The 18,914-nt window shown below is 45.2% G+C and overlaps 1 protein-coding gene across 1 annotated transcript in view; it reads right to left on the bottom strand.

Annotated features, from left to right (window-relative positions):
• Window positions 1-308: 308 nt before the first annotated feature.
• LOC143774982 (protocadherin-15-like) overlaps window positions 309-18,914 on the bottom strand; it is a 56,919-nt gene continuing 38,313 nt past the window's right edge. The window contains exons 11-14 of the mRNA XM_077262797.1: window positions 17,679-17,757; window positions 15,301-15,491; window positions 8,999-9,019; window positions 309-701 (exon numbers count right to left, since the gene is read on the bottom strand). Of these exons, the coding sequence (XP_077118912.1) occupies window positions 309-701; window positions 8,999-9,019; window positions 15,301-15,491; window positions 17,679-17,757 (684 nt within the window). The remainder of the gene's footprint in view (window positions 702-8,998; window positions 9,020-15,300; window positions 15,492-17,678; window positions 17,758-18,914) is intronic.

Genomic DNA, 18,914 nt, shown 5'->3' on the forward strand with positions numbered 1-18,914 from the left:
TTACAATTTTCAGATTTATATTTAAAAAAAAATTAGAAAACCATGTATCATTTAATTTACACTTCACAAATACTTGCTACTTTGTGTTGATATATCATATAAAATACATTTAAGTGTATGGGTTGTGACACGATTACTGGCTATGAATGTGAGGGGAGATATGTGTCGCAAAGGTTGCTATCCTGTGTGATGTGAAAGCCATAAGTTTTCCTCCAGCATATGTGCTGAGAGCAATCCTGTCGCATACTGGGGATGACTTTATATGGACTTTTTACTTTCATTTGAGCCAGAAAGGCTGTTTTCTGTTACTAGTTTGGGCTAGTGCTCTTGTGTCTGCCTCGGAGAGCAACTAAGTTAGCCAACCTGCCACAGGATTTAACGTGAAAAAGTGTGGAAACATTCACAGGGTGTGAATATTTTTTCAAGGCACTGTGCAAGTGTATAAAGGACTTAATGGTATTGGACTTACCCTGTAACTGCTGTTTATTCCTGCATGGAGACTTTCCAATACATTGGTTCCCTGGTGAAATAACCGCCACCGCAGGCATCTTTCTTTGCTGCTTTACAGTCTGACCATCTGTCTTGGTTGAAAGTAGGTTTGCTTCACTTGGGCCTGGACTCTCCTCACCTCGGGTCTCAGTGTAAGCTGCATTTTGGTAACCTTGCTCTTCTGCCTGTGGTGAAGATTTGGTGGGATTGACCTGTTAACGTTGGGATAATGAAAGAAGAAATACTTATAAATCACTGTGATGTTATTCATGATTGTGATAGGTTGCAAATTTCTATGAAAACAATCAGTATTTGTCAGTATTATATCTCTCATTTAATTATTATTTTTCTTCTTTCTTCTGTTTTTTTTTACTTATTCCATTTGAACAACTTAAATAATCAAATGTTACCCAGGTTGGATTTAAAGGGAACCAGTCACTAGGTAACTCCTATACACCATGTTCCAAATTATTATGCAAATGACATTTTTCTCGGATTTTCCTAAATGGTCGGTGCAAATGACAGTCAGTCTAATAAAAGTCATCACTCGTTAGATTATATGTAATAGTATGCAGGTACTGAGTATGTCACCACGGAACAGACAGACCAACAGTTGAGGGGTTTAATAACAGGGATATGGTTCTCCTCGCAGGGAGGAAGCAATGCAAAATAACTAACAATAAAACAATGCAAAAATACGGGAGTTAAACAATATAACAGAATTAAGCAGGATTCCTTGAGAAAAGAACACTTATCAGTCTGAAGATGACTTGCTTGGAGGGTCGTCTTCTCCAACGTAGGCGCCGAGAAACAGTGGCACTTGTCGTCCCTCTGTTGTCCGTGGGCAGAGTAGTCTCTGAGAGCCTGCTGCCTGGGGTTTCGGGAGTTAATGTGGTATGCACAGGCTCTGAGTCTTTAACTTTTACAGCACAACCTGGAAATCGGGGCTCCGCACTGTTGTCTCTATACCAGGAAAACAGGGGCTCTGCAATGTTAAGTCTCTGTACCAGGAGTCAGGGGCTCTGTACTGTTAAGTCTCTGTACTGATACCGCGGGGACCAGGGTGTCATAGTCTCTAAAACGGGTCTCAAAGTGCCCCTCTCCAGTCACAGCAGAGTCCGCTTTATGTACTCGCGAGATACAGTCTTTCTGGGCAGTCTCTCTCTATTTGTCCTCAGACCGGGAGCTCTCTCTCTCTCTCTCTTCTGAAGCGCAGCTGCACCCTGCTCTGCACGCTGCTCTGTCTCCTGCGCGCGTCCCTTTCCCGCCCTCTGGCTGCTTCCTTTCTGTCCCAGTCTATCAGTCTCTCCCTAGGGAACCCGCAGCACAGCTCAATGGTTCCGGGCACAGAGCCAAGAAGGTAACCGCCCCCAGACTCTTCTTGTGCTTTTAACTCCTTACGTTCCCCCCCTCTTTCTGCTCGCCATTCCACGGGCGAGATCTTCAGGAGTTCCTGTTGGCAATCTTGCAGTCCTTGCACAATCTGCTGCCAGATGAACTCGTCCTGATTGTAGCGAACAGGGGGTACACCAGCCGTTGAACGTTCAGAGCGTCTCAAACCAGCAGGGGTGGTGGTGTCAGCTGCTGTGAGAGGAGTCGAGGCTTCCTCCGATACGTTGGTAGAATCTGGCACCAGCCCTGTCCCTGGGTTCACTGGAAGAGATTCGGAGTCTTCCTCATCTTCCACATCTACATTGATCACTGGCGCCGCCGGTGGGGGTGCTGGAGTCAATTGGACTGATTCAGGATCTCGAGACAAACATGGGCGCAACATATTCCTGTGCAGCGTGCGGGTGGGAGTCCCTTCTTCCGTTTCGGGCTGGACCTCATAAACGGGGCCCCCGTTGCCGAGCCGCCGCTTCACTCGGTACGGCCTTTTCTCCCACCGGTACTCTAGTTTGTTGTGTGGGCGCTTTTCCCTCACTAAGACTCGGTCTCCAGGCCGCAGGGCTGTCCCCTTTTGAGGAGCTACCTGGGGATGCTCCAATTCTTGCAGCCGGTCCTGCACTAGACGTTGAATTGTCCGCAGCCGACGACGATGTTCTTGAACCCAGGAGTACACCCCCGTCCGTGGGTAGTCCTCCTCGGGTTCCAGCGCCAGCTCTGCCAGTCGATTCCCGGGTCGGCCAAAGAACAGAGAGTAGGGGGTGAATCCGGTGGTGCTGTGTTTACGATTGTTATACACCCACACCAATTCAGGGACGGACTCAGTCCACTTCGCCTTCTGGTCCTCCTCCAGGGTCCTCAGCACTTGAATCAGAGTGCGGTTAAATCTTTCACAAGCCCCATTCCCCTGTGGATGATAAGGGGTGGTCCGGGACTTATCGATTTTGTACAGCTGGTGCAGCTCCTCCATCACTCTTCCGAGGAAGTAGGCCCCTTGATCAGAATGAATGCGCTTGGGACACCCGTACACCTTGATGAAGTGTTTGCAGATTGCGTGAGCCGCAGACTCGGCAGTCTGGTCCCGCGTGGGCGTCACTACGGCAAATTTAGTAAAGTGGTCTATCATCACTAAACAATGCTCATAACCTTGGTGTGCTGGTCCAATTGTCAAGTAATCTATTGCCAGTAGGTCCATGGGGCCAGAAGACCTCACCGTCTCTGTGGGAGCTCGTTGTTCTGGTGGTTTGACCAGCTCACAACTTCTGCATTGCCGACATACTTTATCCACAGTGTTCCTTAAGTGGGGGTGATAAAATAGACGCTGTAACCACTGGATAGTCTTTTCTGGCCCAAAGTGTGCTCCTTTCTCATGTGCTTCCTTAGCCACCTGGTCTATCATGGACGAGGGAATCACTGTCTGCCATACAAGACTGAGTTCTGTTTGCAGGAATACCTTCTGGTACAGGATACCATCCCGCAACTCGAGCCTCTCCCACTGGCGTAGCATCTTCAGTACTTCAGGTGACATGGACCTCCTCTCATGTCGATTGGGCATTTGTTCAGACACGACTCACCTTCTCAACTGAGCTAGCTCCGGATCCTCCTGCTGTACTCGGACCCACTCATCACGAGGCTGCTCCAGCAAGTTCACACAGGCCTCTTCCTGTTCAATTTCCCGCGCCGCTGCCACCGTCCTGGCAGTCTCTCCAAAACCTGGAACCTCTACATCCTCCAGTTCTTCATCCTGGCTGGGTGCTGGTTTGCGATAGTTTACTCGGGAGAGGGCATCCGCATGTACATTCTCAGCTCCTCTTTTATACGAAATTCTGTATCGGAACTTGGCCATTCGGGCTACCCAATGTTGTTCTAGGGCGCCTAACTTGGCATTCTCGAGATGGGCCAACGGATTGTTATCGGTGCGTACATGAACTTCTGAGCCAGCCAGATATTCCGCGAACTTCTCCGTCATTGCCCACACCAGCGCCAACAACTCCAACTTAAATGAACTGTAGTTTTCTGGATTCCTTTCTGAGTCATGCAGAGACCGACTGGCGTATGCGATGACGCGCTCTTTCCCATCCTGCATCTGCGACAGTACAGCCCCGAGGCCCTGCAGGCTCCCATCAGTGTGCAAGATGAACGGTTGTGTGAAGTCAGCGTAGGCCAGCATGGGGGCCTCCGTCAAAGCCTTCTTCAAAGCCAAGAATGCCTCCTCCTGATGCTTCCCCCACTGTATGTTCCTGTTTTTGGCGCAAGAGGGCACACCCCTCAACAACTCCTGGAGTGGATTAGCAAGGCGGTTAAAGTCTTTTACAAAGCGTCTGAAATATCCCGTGAGTCCCAGGAACGCACGCACATCTTTCACCATTTTTGGAGTTGGCCACTCTTGTACCGCAGCGATCTTCTCCTGGGAAGGCCTCACCCCCTCAGCGGAGACAACATGTCCCAAGTATTCAATCTCGGTACGGAAGAGGTGGCATTTCGAGGGTTTCACTTTCAAGCCATACTTCTGTAGCCGACTCAGAACTTGCTCTAGCCTCTGCAGATGCTCCTCAAAGGTGGGGGCAAAGACGATGATATCATCCAAGTAGATCAAAGTGGCTTCAAAGTTCAGGTCTCCCAGACATCTCTCCATGAGTCGCTGAAATGTTCCTGGGGCGTTTGCTAGGCCGAAGGGCATCCGGTCAAACTCATACAGTCCCATCAGAAGGATGAAAGCCGTCTTGGCGCGGTCTTGCTCAGACATGGGCACCTGCCAGTAGCCGCTGGCCAAGTCTAACGTGGAGAAATATCTGGCATTCCCTAGTGCCATCAGGGACTCCTCTATCCTGGGCAGTGGGTATGAGTCCCGCACTGTGCAAGCGTTGAGCCGCCGATAGTCCACACAGAACCGCAGGGACCCGTCTTTCTTTCTCACCAAGACGATAGGGGCAGCCCACGGGCTCTGACTCTCACGTATAACTCCCTTCTTCAGCATGTGTGACAGCATTCCCTTCACCTCCTGATACATCTGTGGGGGTATTTGGCGGTACCGTTCCCGGATTGGTGCCGCATCCCCGGTGGGTATCTCGTGGGTGATGGCCGTGGTACGTCCAAAGTCATCTTCATCTTTGGCGAACGCATCCTGAAATTTCCCCAATACAGCTTCTACCTGAGGTACCTGCTGCGGAGTAAGTTCCGAGAGCTCCGCCCTCATGCGTTCCAGTATCTGGCGCCCTTCTTGCATTAATCTGGGGTCCGGAGCTGCCTCCGCCTTGACGGTCACCAGCCACGGGTCTTCTGGCCTTGCTGTCAGCTGTACCGCCTCAGTGGGGACCAACTCGTCTGGAAGGCCCAGGACTTGAGCGACTTCGCTTCTAGGGGGCAAAGTTGTATCTGTCTCCCCCAAATTGATACAGCGCACAAGGACAGTTCCATCCCGCACGGTAGCCAGGGACCGTGCGACCAATATTCCTGACGGCAGCTGGTCGGCACTGCTGGGCTCAATTTGGACTTCGACTCCCTCCAGCGGGATGCCAGCTCGTACAGGCAGGGGAAGCACTGTCTGCCCAGGGGGCAACACTCGATTGACGGAGGCGGGGACGACGACTTTGCCGAGTTCCTTTCCGTCGCTGTATGCTTCCCGGACCTGGGCGGTCTGTATCAGTTGTTGGAAGACACTTCTCTGGGGGGTTTGGTCGCTCCATTGTTGTAGGAACTGTTCCGGGGACTCGTTGAAAACGAGGCTTCCGAGGTCTTTTAACACATTCATGCCCAGGGTCATGGTATGGTCTTTAGCTACCTCTCCATCCACCAGTACCACTCCTCTCCTCCCGAGGTCTTTTCCGCAGACTTCTATGTTCATCCATACCACCCCTGCGACCGGGATGGGCAAGTGATTGGCCGCCATAAGTTTGATCACAGGGCCCCATTCGGGCCATAGCGCCTCTGTGAAGTGATGGCGGAAATATCTCTCAGGCATGGTGGTCACTTGTGAGCCGGTGTCCATCAAGCATCGCACTGCTCTTCCATTGATTTCTGCCCAGACCAGAGGGCACATGGAAACAAGGCTGTGGGGACTTTTACTCCTCCTCCTCTGTTCTTCACGCTCTGAGCGGTGCCCCTCAAGCCCAGAGCCACCTAGTTTAAAGGAGGATGTGGGGATGGTCAGCTCCGCCGGGGACACCATCGAGCAATGTGGCCGGACTCTCCACAAGTGTAGCATGTAAGAGGGCTTCTCCTCCTGGTAGTTTCACCCTCCCTTCGGGGGGCAGCTTCTCTGTCTCGCACCAGAGGGCCAGGCCCCTCTGCCAGAGTTCTTCTGGTGGCCGCCATTTCTTCACGGACCTGTCTAATCTCCATTCTCAGGTCCTCCACCCACTGGGGAATATTGCCTGCGGTGGTGGTTACCTCCCCGCTCTGCACCCTTCCTACCAGCCCCGTCACTCCCTGTTCTTGTTCTCGCACACGCGCCTCACTGCCAACCTCAGAGAAAGTCATGTCTGGCTTTACTCACATGGGCTCTCGCAGTGCCTGTTTCATCATTGCGTCACGCAGTCCTGTCACTAGCTGATCTCTGAGCACCACATCAACTGACCGTACTCCTACACCGTCCTTTCGTCTGATAGCAGTGTGAAGCTCTTGTAGGGCATTCATGAATTGGGTCACGGTCTCCCCCTCCCGTTGTACCCAGTGAAACAGTCGCATGCGAAGTTCCCCTACGTCAGTGGGGTCCCCATGCGTTTCCTCAAGTATGCGCAGCACTTTGTCCAGGGTATCTCTCTCCCGGGGGGACCTATGCATGACAGAATCCCGCGCCTCCCCCTCCAGGGCCATTAATGCAATTTCTGCCTCCAGGGCTGGTGTCATGGGGTGCATATGCATCATTCCCCGGATACGCTCTGTCCAACTCCACAACATTACATTGTTCCCAGTGAACCTTGGCAACTTATTCAACATGGCTCCCAGGGAAATGCTAGACCTGGGAACTTCCCCAGCTGCTTGGTCTGCCCTGTCCGCGCTACCGTGTGACATCCTGCCGACTACGTCAAATGTAATAGTATGCAGGTACTGAGTATGTCACCACGGAACAGACAGACCAACAGTTGAGGGGTTTAATAACAGGGATATGGTTCTCCTCGCAGGGAGGAAGCAATGCAAAATAACTAACAATAAAACAATGCAAAAATACGGGAGTTAAACAATATAACAGAATTAAGCAGGATTCCTTGAGAAAAGAACACTTATCAGTCTGAAGATGACTTGCTTGGAGGGTCGTCTTCTCCAACGTAGGCGCCGAGAAACAGTGGCACTTGTCGTCCCTCTGTTGTCCGTGGGCAGAGTAGTCTCTGAGAGCCTGCTGCCTGGGGTTTCGGGAGTTAATGTGGTATGCACAGGCTCTGAGTCTTTAACTTTTACAGCACAACCTGGAAATCGGGGCTCCGCACTGTTGTCTCTATACCAGGAAAACAGGGGCTCTGCAATGTTAAGTCTCTGTACCAGGAGTCAGGGGCTCTGTACTGTTAAGTCTCTGTACTGATACCGCGGGGACCAGGGTGTCATAGTCTCTAAAACGGGTCTCAAAGTGCCCCTCTCCAGTCACAGCAGAGTCCGCTTTATGTACTCGCGAGATACAGTCTTTCTGGGCAGTCTCTCTCTATTTGTCCTCAGACCGGGAGCTCTCTCTCTCTCTCTCTTCTGAAGCGCAGCTGCACCCTGCTCTGCACGCTGCTCTGTCTCCTGCGCGCGTCCCTTTCCCGCCCTCTGGCTGCTTCCTTTCTGTCCCAGTCTATCAGTCTCTCCCTAGGGAACCCGCAGCACAGCTCAATGGTTCCGGGCACAGAGCCAAGAAGGTAACCGCCCCCAGACTCTTCTTGTGCTTTTAATTCCTTACATATACATCGAATTTTATTGAAGAAACCTCCCAAAGATAACAGTATAATCTCCAAAATGAATAAACACTCAAAATGCACTGTTCCAAATTATTAGAATTGTTCCAAATTTTTGAATTTACCAAATGGCTGCAATGAAACAAAGAGTGAAAAATTGAAAGGGGTCTGAATACTTTCCATACCCACTGTATATATAGGATGCAAGATGCAAGCTGGAACAGCGAATACCGAATGCCAAAACTAAGTAGCGGGAATTGTATACAGAAACATTTGCACAGCATATGGGCTAAGTCCCCCTAAGTCCAAGTGGGAGACCCCAAAAAAAGTGGTGGAGAATGAAAGGGCTAAAATCGTGTGGGACTTCAAGATCCAGACGGATAAGCAGGTGTTGGCTAACCAACCAGACATTGTGACAGTAGACAAGGATCAGAAGACAGCAATGATAATGTGGCAGTGCAAAGTGACAGCAACAGCAGAAATAAGGAATATGAGGAGCTGGAGAAATACCAGGGCCTTAAAGGAGAACTGGAGACGATGTGGAATCACAGTGATTCCAGTGGTGATAGGAATACTTGGAGCAGTGACCTCTAAGTTGGAAGAATGGCTACAACAGATCCCAGGAGCAACATCTGAACTCTACATCCAGAAAAGCGCAATGCTGGGAACAACTAAGATCCTGCACAGAACCTGCAAACTCCCAGGCCTCTGGTAGAGAACCCGAGAATGATAAAGGACAACAAAGACCACCCCCAGTGGGGGTGAGAGAGAAGGTTTTTCATTAAATTCTGCTAATTTCATGTACCGTTAAGTTTCAAACCCCCTGATTTTACCTGCCTTAAGCTGCACTGATATATCAGTATGTACCGTTCTTATTTGGAGTCCAGATGCTGGCAGTGACAGGATCGGATCAGCACCTGTGCCTCACTAACTTTGAGGACAAGCTGCTGCAGGAGACTATTCTGATAAGCACAACACTCAGAGAAGAGTATAGGTGCTGACCTTTTCACTGCCATCAGCTGTACTCAAAATAAGTACATCTTGATATTAATGCAGCTAAAGACCGCCACTAGACAAGGGATATAAAGGGATTTCAAAGACACGTGCAGAAATGAAGTCAAATACCCTAGTAAAGTAAATTGCAAAATTTATACCTTCCCACACTGAACAAAATCATTACAAAAATGAAAGTTTAGTTACTTTTTAATGCAACTATATACTGTAAGTATCTCATTATTTATACCTCTTGTACTTACTTGCTGAAACCACTTTAATCTCTTTATTGTAGCAGTTGGGAAAACAAACATATTTTAATAATTAAATAACCAAAGACCAGAAATAACATTCATTATGGAATCACTGAATGTTGGTCCTAGCCTTATTTACCCTGTGGAGAGAATTTAATTCTGACACTTTCCTTCTTAGGGTTCATTCAGACATCCATGGATCTTGGTCTGATCACAGACCGAAATGCAAGGACTGGCCACATCTCCCAACCCGAGCACGACGGCCTCATAGAAATATATGAAACTGTCATGCTCCGGACAGGAGACCAGCAGCCATTCCGTGCCTGGCGGTCCGTGATCAGACCGAGGACCACAGATGTCTGAATGAGCCCTAAGAGGAAAAGTGTCAGAAAAAAATTCTCTCCACAGGGTGAATAAGGGTGTTGTGGGAATTCTGGGGCACGTCAATATCACATCATTGACGACAATTGACTTTGTCATTGTGTGGCTCCCACGTTTAGCGGGGACTTAAATGCATGAATTTTAGGTTTAACTATACAACTAGCTATAAATGTAATTATAATGTAAGCTGTTAGTTTACCTTTCAGAATATTAATTCTCCCAAATAATTCCAGTAGGGGATAGCATCCAAGTGGCAACATAAGAAACATGTTTTAGAGTTCTCTATAGATAATAAATATTTTTAATCACTTACCTGAAGACAGAGTTTTAATTTTTAGCTCCGTGTTTCCAGACTGGACTAAGGAGCATTAGATAGAATCTTACAATATCTTATCTGGCACAGAAAGTGTTCTAAAACCTAGGTTTTCAACACATGGCATGAATACCTCTGAGGGACACAACCATTAGGTAGCACTTAGTGTGCCCATGCTATATTTTAAACTCCTTCCCAAAGAAGGCAGATTTCACCTTCCAGAGCAGACCAAATTTTTAAAATCTGATGTGTGATGCTATGTGGTAATAACGCGAATACGGTACTTCTCCAGTGATTCTGACTGATTTTGGAATGGTATGTGGGTATATTACAACATTGGCAGAGCCCCTGAGGTGCTATAACAGCAGAACTACCCCCAAAATGACCCCATTTATCAAATTACATCCCTCAATGAATTCATCTAGGGGTGTAGCGAGCATATTGACACAGACGGTTCACAGAAATAATAAGCTGTTATCTGAGCAGGCTTGTGTGCTAACCGAGTGACTTCGGCGTGCTCGAATAATATGTTCGAGTCCCTGCCACAGCCACAACATATGCAGGGATTTCTTGTTTGTTTGGCAATCCCTGCATGCGTTGTGACTGTTGAACGGCTGCAGCCACGGTGACTCGAACATATTATTCGAGCATGCCGAAGTCACTCGGTTAGCACACAAGCATGCTCGCTCTTCACTAGTGATCACACCTTCTCCACTATGCTATATTGTACATGTACGTCAATAGTCAGGAAAAAGTTAATGTGCAGCTCATTGTAAATTCACAGCTATGGAGGTGCTTTGGATGTAATTTTAATTTAGAAGAAAGTACTTAATTTACAATTATTGTGAAACACTGTTCTACACAATTTTCACTGTAGAAATCTCATCTCTGAATTTCTCCATAAAACCCATAATATTTTCACCCTGTGGCTCTATCTTTTTTGTTGTTGTGTGGACTCAATATATGCTCCCTAGTATCAAGTTGCAATGATATCACAGGTGCACACAATATTATTTAAGGGAGCCTGGTAGCAGATTTTGCCGCTATATACAGTGGGGCAAAAAAGTATTTAGTCAGTCAGCAATAGTGCAAGTTCCACCACTTAAAAAGATGAGAGGCGTCTGTAATTTACATCATAGGTAGACCTCAACTATGGGAGACAAACTGAGAAAAAAAAATCCAGAAAATCACATTGTCTGTTTTTTTATCATTTTATTTGCATTTTATGGTGGAAAATAAGTATTTGGTCAGAAACAAAATTTCATCTCAATACTTTGTAATATAGCCTTTGTTGGCAATGACAGAGGTCAAACGTTTTCTGTAAGTCTTCACAAGGTTGCCACACACTGTTGTTGGTATGTTGGCCCATTCCTCCATGCAGATCTCCTCTAGAGCAGTGATGTTTTTGGCTTTTCGCTTGGCAACACGGACTTTCAACTCCCTCCAAAGGTTTTCTATAGGGTTGAGATCTGGAGACTGGCTAGGCCACTCCAGGACCTTGAAATGCTTCTTACGAAGCCACTCCTTCGTTGCCCTGGCGGTGTGCTTTGGATCATTGTCATGTTGAAAGACCCAGCCACGTTTCAACTTCAATGCCCTTGCTGATGGAAGGAGGTTTGCACTCAAAATCTCACGATACATGGCCCCATTCATTCTTTCATGTACCCGGATCAGTCGTCCTGGCCCCTTTGCAGAGAAACAGCCCCAAAGCATGATGTTTCCACCACCATGCTTTACAGTAGGTATGGTGTTTGATGGATGCAACTCAGTATTCTTTTTCCTCCAAACACGACAAGTTGTGTTTCTACCAAACAGTTCCAGTTTGGTTTCATCAGACCATAGGACATTCTCCCAAAACTCCTCTGGATCATCCAAATGCTCTCTAGCAAACTTCAGACGGGCCCGGACATGTACTGGCTTAAGCAGTGGGACACGTCTGGCACTGCAGGATCTGAGTCCATGGTGGCGTAGTGTGTTACTTATGGTAGGCCTTGTTACATTGGTCCCAGCTCTCTGCAGTTCATTCACTAGGTCCCCCCGCGTGGTTCTGGGATTTTTGCTCACCGTTCTTGTGATCATTCTGACCCCACAGGGTGGGATTTTGCGTGGAGCCCCAGATCGAGGGAGATTATCAGTGGTCTTGTATGTCTTCCATTTTCTAATTATTGCTCCCACTGTTGATTTCTTCACTCCAAGCTGGTTGGCTAGTGCAGATTCAGTCTTCCCAGCCTGGTGCAGCGCTACAATTTTGTTTCTGGTGTCCTTTGACAGCTCTTTGGTCTTCACCATAGTGGAGTTTGGAGTCAGACTGTTTGAGGGTGTGCACAGGTGTCTTTTTATACTGATAACAAGTTTAAACAGGTGCCATTACTACAGGTAATGAGTGGAGGAAAGAGGAGACTCTTAAAGAAGAAGTTACAGGTCTGTGAGAGCCAGAAATCTTGCTTGTTTGTTTCTGACCAAATACTTATTTTCCACCATAAAATGCAAATAAAATGATAAAAAAACAGACAATGTGATTTTCTGGATTTTTTTTTCTCAGTTTGTCTCCCATAGTTGAGGTCTATCTATGATGTAAATTACAGACGCCTCTCATCTTTTTAAGTGGTGGAACTTGCACTATTGCTGACTGACTAAATACTTTTTTGCCCCACTGTATGCTGCCTCTGCCTTTCAGGACTTATCTACAGCATTCTATAAGCCCCCGGTCCAACCTGCAAGTGAAGTTATACGTTATACTCTCCCGGGGGGGGGGGGGGGGTTTGGCATGAGAGAGGTATGCCTGCGCAGGAGCGCCGATGCTGGGGAGCGATGAAGAAGCAGGAGGGCGGTGTTGCAAGAAGATGAGAGGCGCCAGACCCGGACCTGCGACACCCATCGGATGGGGCCGCATCGGACCGCTCCTCGGATGAGTATAATACACTGCTCAAAAAAATAAAGGGAACACTAAAATCCCACATCCTAGATATCACTGAATTAAATATTCCAGTTGTAAATCTCTATACATTACATAGTGGAATGTGTTGAGAATAATAAAACCTAAAAATGATCAACGTAAATTACAAGTAATATCCCACGGAGGACTGGAGTTGGAATGATGCTCAAAATCAAAGTGGAAAATGAAGTTACAGGCTGATCCAACTTCAGTGGAAATGCCTCAAGACAAGGAAATGATGATCAGTACTGTGTATGGCCTCCAAGTGCCTGTATGACCTCCCAACAATGCCTGGGCATGCTCTTGATGAGGCGGCGGATGGTCTCCAGACGGATCTCCTACCAGACTTGGACTAAAGCATCCGCCAACTCCTGGACAGTCTGTGGTGCAACGTGACGTTGGTGGATGGTGCGAGACCTGATGTCCCAGATGTTTTCAATCGTATTCAGGTCTAGGGAATGGGAGGGCCAGTCCATAGCTTCAATGCCTTCATCTTGCAGGAACCACATGAGGTCTGGCATTGTCCTGCATTAGGAGGAACCCAAGGCCAACCGCACCAGCATATGGTCTCACAAGGGGTCTGAGGATCTCATCTCTGTACCTTATGGCAGTCAGGCTACCTCTGGTGAGCACAAGGAGGGCTGTGCAGCCCTCCAAAGAAATGCCACCCCACACCATTACTTGCCCACTGCCAAACCGGTCATGCTGAAGGATGTTGCAGGCAGCAGATCGCTCTCCATGGCATCTCCAGACTCTGTCACGTCTCTGCGATATGCTCAGTATGAACCTGCTTTCATCTGTGAAGAGCACAGAGCGCCAGTGTCGAATTTGCCAATCCTGGAGTTCTGTGGCAAATGCCAAGCGTCCTGCACGGTGTTGGGCTGTGAGCACACCTCCACGTCTCCTGGTGTACTGGCTTGTCTCCTGGTATTGCCTCCAGCCTCTGGACACTATGCTGACAGACACAGCAGACCTTCTTGCCACAGATTGCATTGATGTGCCATCCTGGATAAGCTGCACTACCTGAGCCACTTGTGTGGGTTGTAGAGTCCGTCTCATGCTACCACGAGTGTGAAAGCACAACCAACATTCAAAAGTGACCAAAACATCAGCCAGAAAGCATTGGTACAGACATGTGGTCTGTGGTCCCCACCTGCAGAACCACTCCTTTATTGAGTGTGTCTTGATAATTGCCAATAATTTCCATCTGTTGTCTATTCCATTTGCACAACAGCATGTGAAATTGATTGTCAAACAGTGTTGCTTCCTAAGTGGACAGTTTGATTTCACAGAAATTTGATTTACTTGGAGTTATATTCTGTTGTTTAAGTGTTCCCTTTATTTTTTTTGAGCAGTGCATAACTTATTTTTCTTCACTTGCAGGTTGGACCAGGGGCTCATCTACAGCATTATAGAAAGCTGTAGATAAGCCCTGAAAGGCAGTGGCTGCATCTTATAGCTGCAAAATCTGCTGACAGGTTCCCTTTAAATTACGGTATTAATATTATTATGTGCACACAGTTGATGGGAGTAAAGTGTTTTGTTCTCGAAGGATCCAGGGTTCAGTATGAGATTTCTATTATTCAGGTTAATAAATGCCACATAGCGATGTCCTGTCCACATATCATATATCAAATTATAATTAAAATTGCAATAGCACTTGATGAGAGCTGGAGTGGACAGATTTGATACAAGTTGGGCTCCCTGGGATTATTATTGGGCTCAGATTGGCGTTTAGGACTTTTTTCTCTAAATATTCCTGCACAGTTTGGCCTCTCCCCCCCTCCTTCTCCTTACCGTCTATGTCTTTTCCTTGTTATTCTTGTTTAGGTATCATCTATTGCAGAGGTGTCAAACTGCATTCCTCGAGGGCCACAAACAGGTCATGTTTTCAGGATTTCCTTGTATTGCACAGGTGATAATTTAATCACCTGCACAGAATGATTCCAGCACCTTGTGGAATGCTAAGGAAATCTTGAAAACACTCATGGTTTGCGGCCCTCGAGGAATGCAGTTTGACACCTCTGATCTATTGGATTATAAAACTGAACTAGCATGCAGTAGAATGTATCATTATTTCCCAAGGTATATTTTGTACTTGAAGCTCTTTCAACTGTCTTTATTCTATTTTGGCATTTACATTGCACTTTGACTGTTGCCTAGAATATTACTGTTTATTTTTTTATATTGATGTTTTTAATTGTCTAAATACAAACTTTAATAAAAATTTACAGTTATAAAAAAAATTCCAATAGCACATGAAATACAAATTGAAGAAGCCAGACCTCCTACAAATAAAAGTTGCCAGAATTGCTACTAGGTGAGGGACAGTGATGGCTGTTTTATAAAAAAAAGAAAATACTAATAAGACTAATTTTAGAGGGTTACTACAAACCTTGCATTTTACATGTGTGTATGTGTGTATGTGTATGTATATGTATATGTATATATATATATATATATATATATATATATATATATATATATATATATATATATATATATATATATAAAATGCTGTATATATTATTATCGAAGGCAGCACTATGCATTAATACAGCAGACCCACAAGGGTTTTTTTCCACTGCATTTTAAATGAATGTGTTAAAACCCTCTTACGTGTGATTAAATGAGAAATGAATAAAATTGAACACTAGCGTCACTAGAGTGGAGATACATTACCACAGTGGGATGCTTCTCCGTCATAAGTGACGTCTGGCTCATCTGTTGCTGCTGCAGTCGATGGTTCTTTACTAGCCTTAATAAAAGGAACAGCAGGATCGCGAACAATAACCCAAGAATTCCAAGTCCTGCTATGATGGCGAGGTTTGCCTGAGGAAACATTGGTTGTGGCTCTGAGGGATCCCTTGGTGCTTATACAATGATTGGTATAAATAAAGAAATAAGAAAATTCAGATTATTATAAGATTAGCAAGGTTGGGAGAGGTTTACATTTGAATTCCAATTTTATATAACATTGCAGTGATCAAGTACATTCATAGTCAGAAATGCCATGGTGCATTTATAGGGGATGTAAAAGAGTATGCCTTCATCAAAAATCATCAGCACTCTTGTCAGCTGGTTGTGCCTGGTAAAAAATATGTTTTCTATAGGTAGGTGGTGTCTTCTAAAACCACTTTATAGGAACCTTTCACATGAACCACGGTGTCTGAATGCCTGCAGACCATGGTTAATGGGTTTGCCCTTGATTACAGCTCAGCCCCATTCATTTTATTAATTTATTCATTTCTACTAGAATCTTAAGGATAGAAGGAAGAGGGATTTAAAGGAATAAAATACAAGCTATACTGATTTTTTCCCTACAAAAATATATGTTAAAGGGAATCTGTGAAATTGAAATCTACAATCCAATGTTTTATTCCAGAGAAATCCATGTTTAATTAAGCTGGAGGCTTTACCAGTGTGAGACATGTAGTGACTGACAGTCTGATATGTTAATCTACATGCCTTACACTGGTAACTCCCCCTTTCAGTTAAAATAAGCTGTGGAGGCAGATTATGTGGGAGATATATGTCCAGCCCATAGATTTTAACAGGTGATTTATACTGTACATTAAGAAAAATGTTGATTTCTCTGGAATAAAACACCAGTTCGCACATATCAAGGTATCATTTCATTCAACTTTCTATGACCTACATGTCCATATAGATGGCTTTGGATGGTTGATGCGAACTCTAATTACAGCCGCCACTCTCCTTCTTTTGGTAACACACAAACTGTTATATAGGATGTTTAAGCCTTTAACTTAGTCTCTGAAACATCGCCACAACAGTGGCCGGCACGCATGCCCAGTGCGGCCTTCTCTGTCTCACGTAGTAACAGTGCTTCCCTAGTGACCGGTGTGCATACGCAATGTAGTGCCACTCTCCTTGCTCGGCGATACGTCACTTCTGGTCCCGGCCGGATGATGTATTCCCGGACATGGCGATAATCACCGCTTATAAATGAAGCCTCCCTCCCCCTCAGAGACAACGCCATTTCAGCAAGGCGCAGGAGCACCGCTGTTCCACTAAGTCCACCAGGTAATCTTATATTTGCCACGTGAGGGCACAACAGCATCCTGGCCACCCAATATCATCAGTGCCATCTTTATCTCTGTCTTTTCCTACCGCAGGTCACCACTTACCCTGGCAGCCTTTCCATTGAGGTATTTAGCCTATTTCCCTCATCCACCATACTGTCACTTGTACCAGGTTTTCATTCATTCTTTCCATTACTTCCCACAGCATTTGTTTCTGGACCCTACTATTAATCTGTCTTGGATCCTATCCATTGTTTCCAGGCAACTCTAGTAGTTTACATGAACTTTTTACTCCCATTGGCCATTCAAGCCACCATGATTAATCTGATACTACATTTATTCAATACATATTGGGGTTTCCTATATAATATATACTGTATATATATATATATATATATATATATATATATATATATATATTTATTTATTTATTTATATTTATATTTTTATAATCTTGGGGTTTTCTCCTTACCATTGAAACTTGTTCCTGGTTACCTTCCACCATGTATTACCTAAATATTAGAATACCTTATGGATCTCAGCTTCAGTTTGTTAATTAACAATTTGCCATGTTTCACCTATAAGCTAATTGAATAGCTATATATATTTCTTCCCATTTTTTCCCCTTTTTCCAAACTTGGATTCATTATTCTTTATATATTTCTGGTCTTTCTTTTATAATGTTGTATGGTTTCAGCCCTGGTCTCTTTTGACCATTGGGGATCGTTAATTACTGTACAATTACGGACACAAATATGTATATAATATGTAATTTTTAAATTTTTTATTTTGTACTTATGTATTATCTTTTCTTTCAGCGACACAATGAGTAAGACCCGGGAGGGTCGAAACATCAGAGATAACCATTTGTAAGATTGGTTCAGCTTTTTGTTTGGATGGATTATTGTAATAAAAATATTTGCATCAATTATTCCCAAGAGTGTGCGGTGAACCATTGACTATCACTATAGGTTAACACAGTAAAGATATGGAAAGGAGGTGAGATAAATGTCATACCTGCCTGCCCATGAGCCAAGACTTGTATAATAACTGAAGAATGAGTAGTTTCTCCCGACTCTTCATCTCTTGCAATGACCTATAATTTAAGATACAGGAAAGCAATTTCTGGTTAAGACTTTAAATAGCAATTAGTTTTAAATTTTGTGTTAATTTTATTAATGCTAAATTTTTATGTACTTGGATGTAAAGAAGTTAGTAATGTGTCAAATATACCACAAAGAATGCATAATTGGTAGTGCAGGTGAGATGCAATATAATAGCTGTCAGTAGGTGACCAGACACAGTAGCTCAGGATGTCTATGAATATTATCTAGCCAGGTGATAGGCCGCAATGACATCGAATGACTGGCCATCCAGCAGCGGCGAGAATCAAAATGGCTATTTCAGCTTAAAAGGAACCTGTCATCGAGAATTACCCCAGAAGGTATTCGGGGCACTAGATCAGCCACTTAATACCCTCTTTAATGATGCTTGTATTAGCTCTTGATGCTAAATGTAAGTGTTTACAAAGTAAATTTTACTCTCCCTGCCTGTGGTCACTGGACTAGTTTGGGATCGCTGTCCATCAATGCCACTGTGTGGAGGAAGCATGCCCAGAGCAACGTAACCGACATCCCAGAATGTGCAGGGAGATCAGGGAGGCAGAGAAGAAGCCGTCCCTCTTCTTGTTCTTCCTGATATTCCTGCACACTCCATGATGTTAGTTACAGTGGCCGTGCTCTCGTCATACAGTGGCATTGATGGACCACGGTCCCAAACTAGTCCAGTGACCACAGGCTGGGAGAGCAGGGACAATAAAATTTAGTTATTAAACACTTAATTTTAGTGTCTACATAAACATCACTAAGGAGGATATTAAGAGGTTAATAAAGCTCTCCTAATAACTTTTAGGGATAAATCCTGATGTCAGGGTCCCTTTTACAAAAAGAAAAAAATATATCAACAACATATTGTGCCAAAACCTATTGCCCTTTTGCAGCTTGTCCCGATTGCATGCCCTACTAAAGATGACATTTACTAATTGGTTGAAATATTCTGCATCCTTTACATTACCAAAGATCTACAGAGTGCTGTATGAATTCACATAGATGTATATTAATAGTGCTCATGGATAATGTAATACTGCAGATAAAGTGGGGGAAATAAGTAAATGATCCCTTGCTGATTTAGTAAGTTTGCTAACTGACAAAGGCATGAACAGTCTATAATATTAAGGATAGGTTAATTTTAACA

Source organism: Ranitomeya variabilis, chromosome 5, assembly GCF_051348905.1.
Source record: "Ranitomeya variabilis isolate aRanVar5 chromosome 5, aRanVar5.hap1, whole genome shotgun sequence".
In the NCBI taxonomy this organism is placed as follows: domain Eukaryota; kingdom Metazoa; phylum Chordata; class Amphibia; order Anura; family Dendrobatidae; genus Ranitomeya; species Ranitomeya variabilis.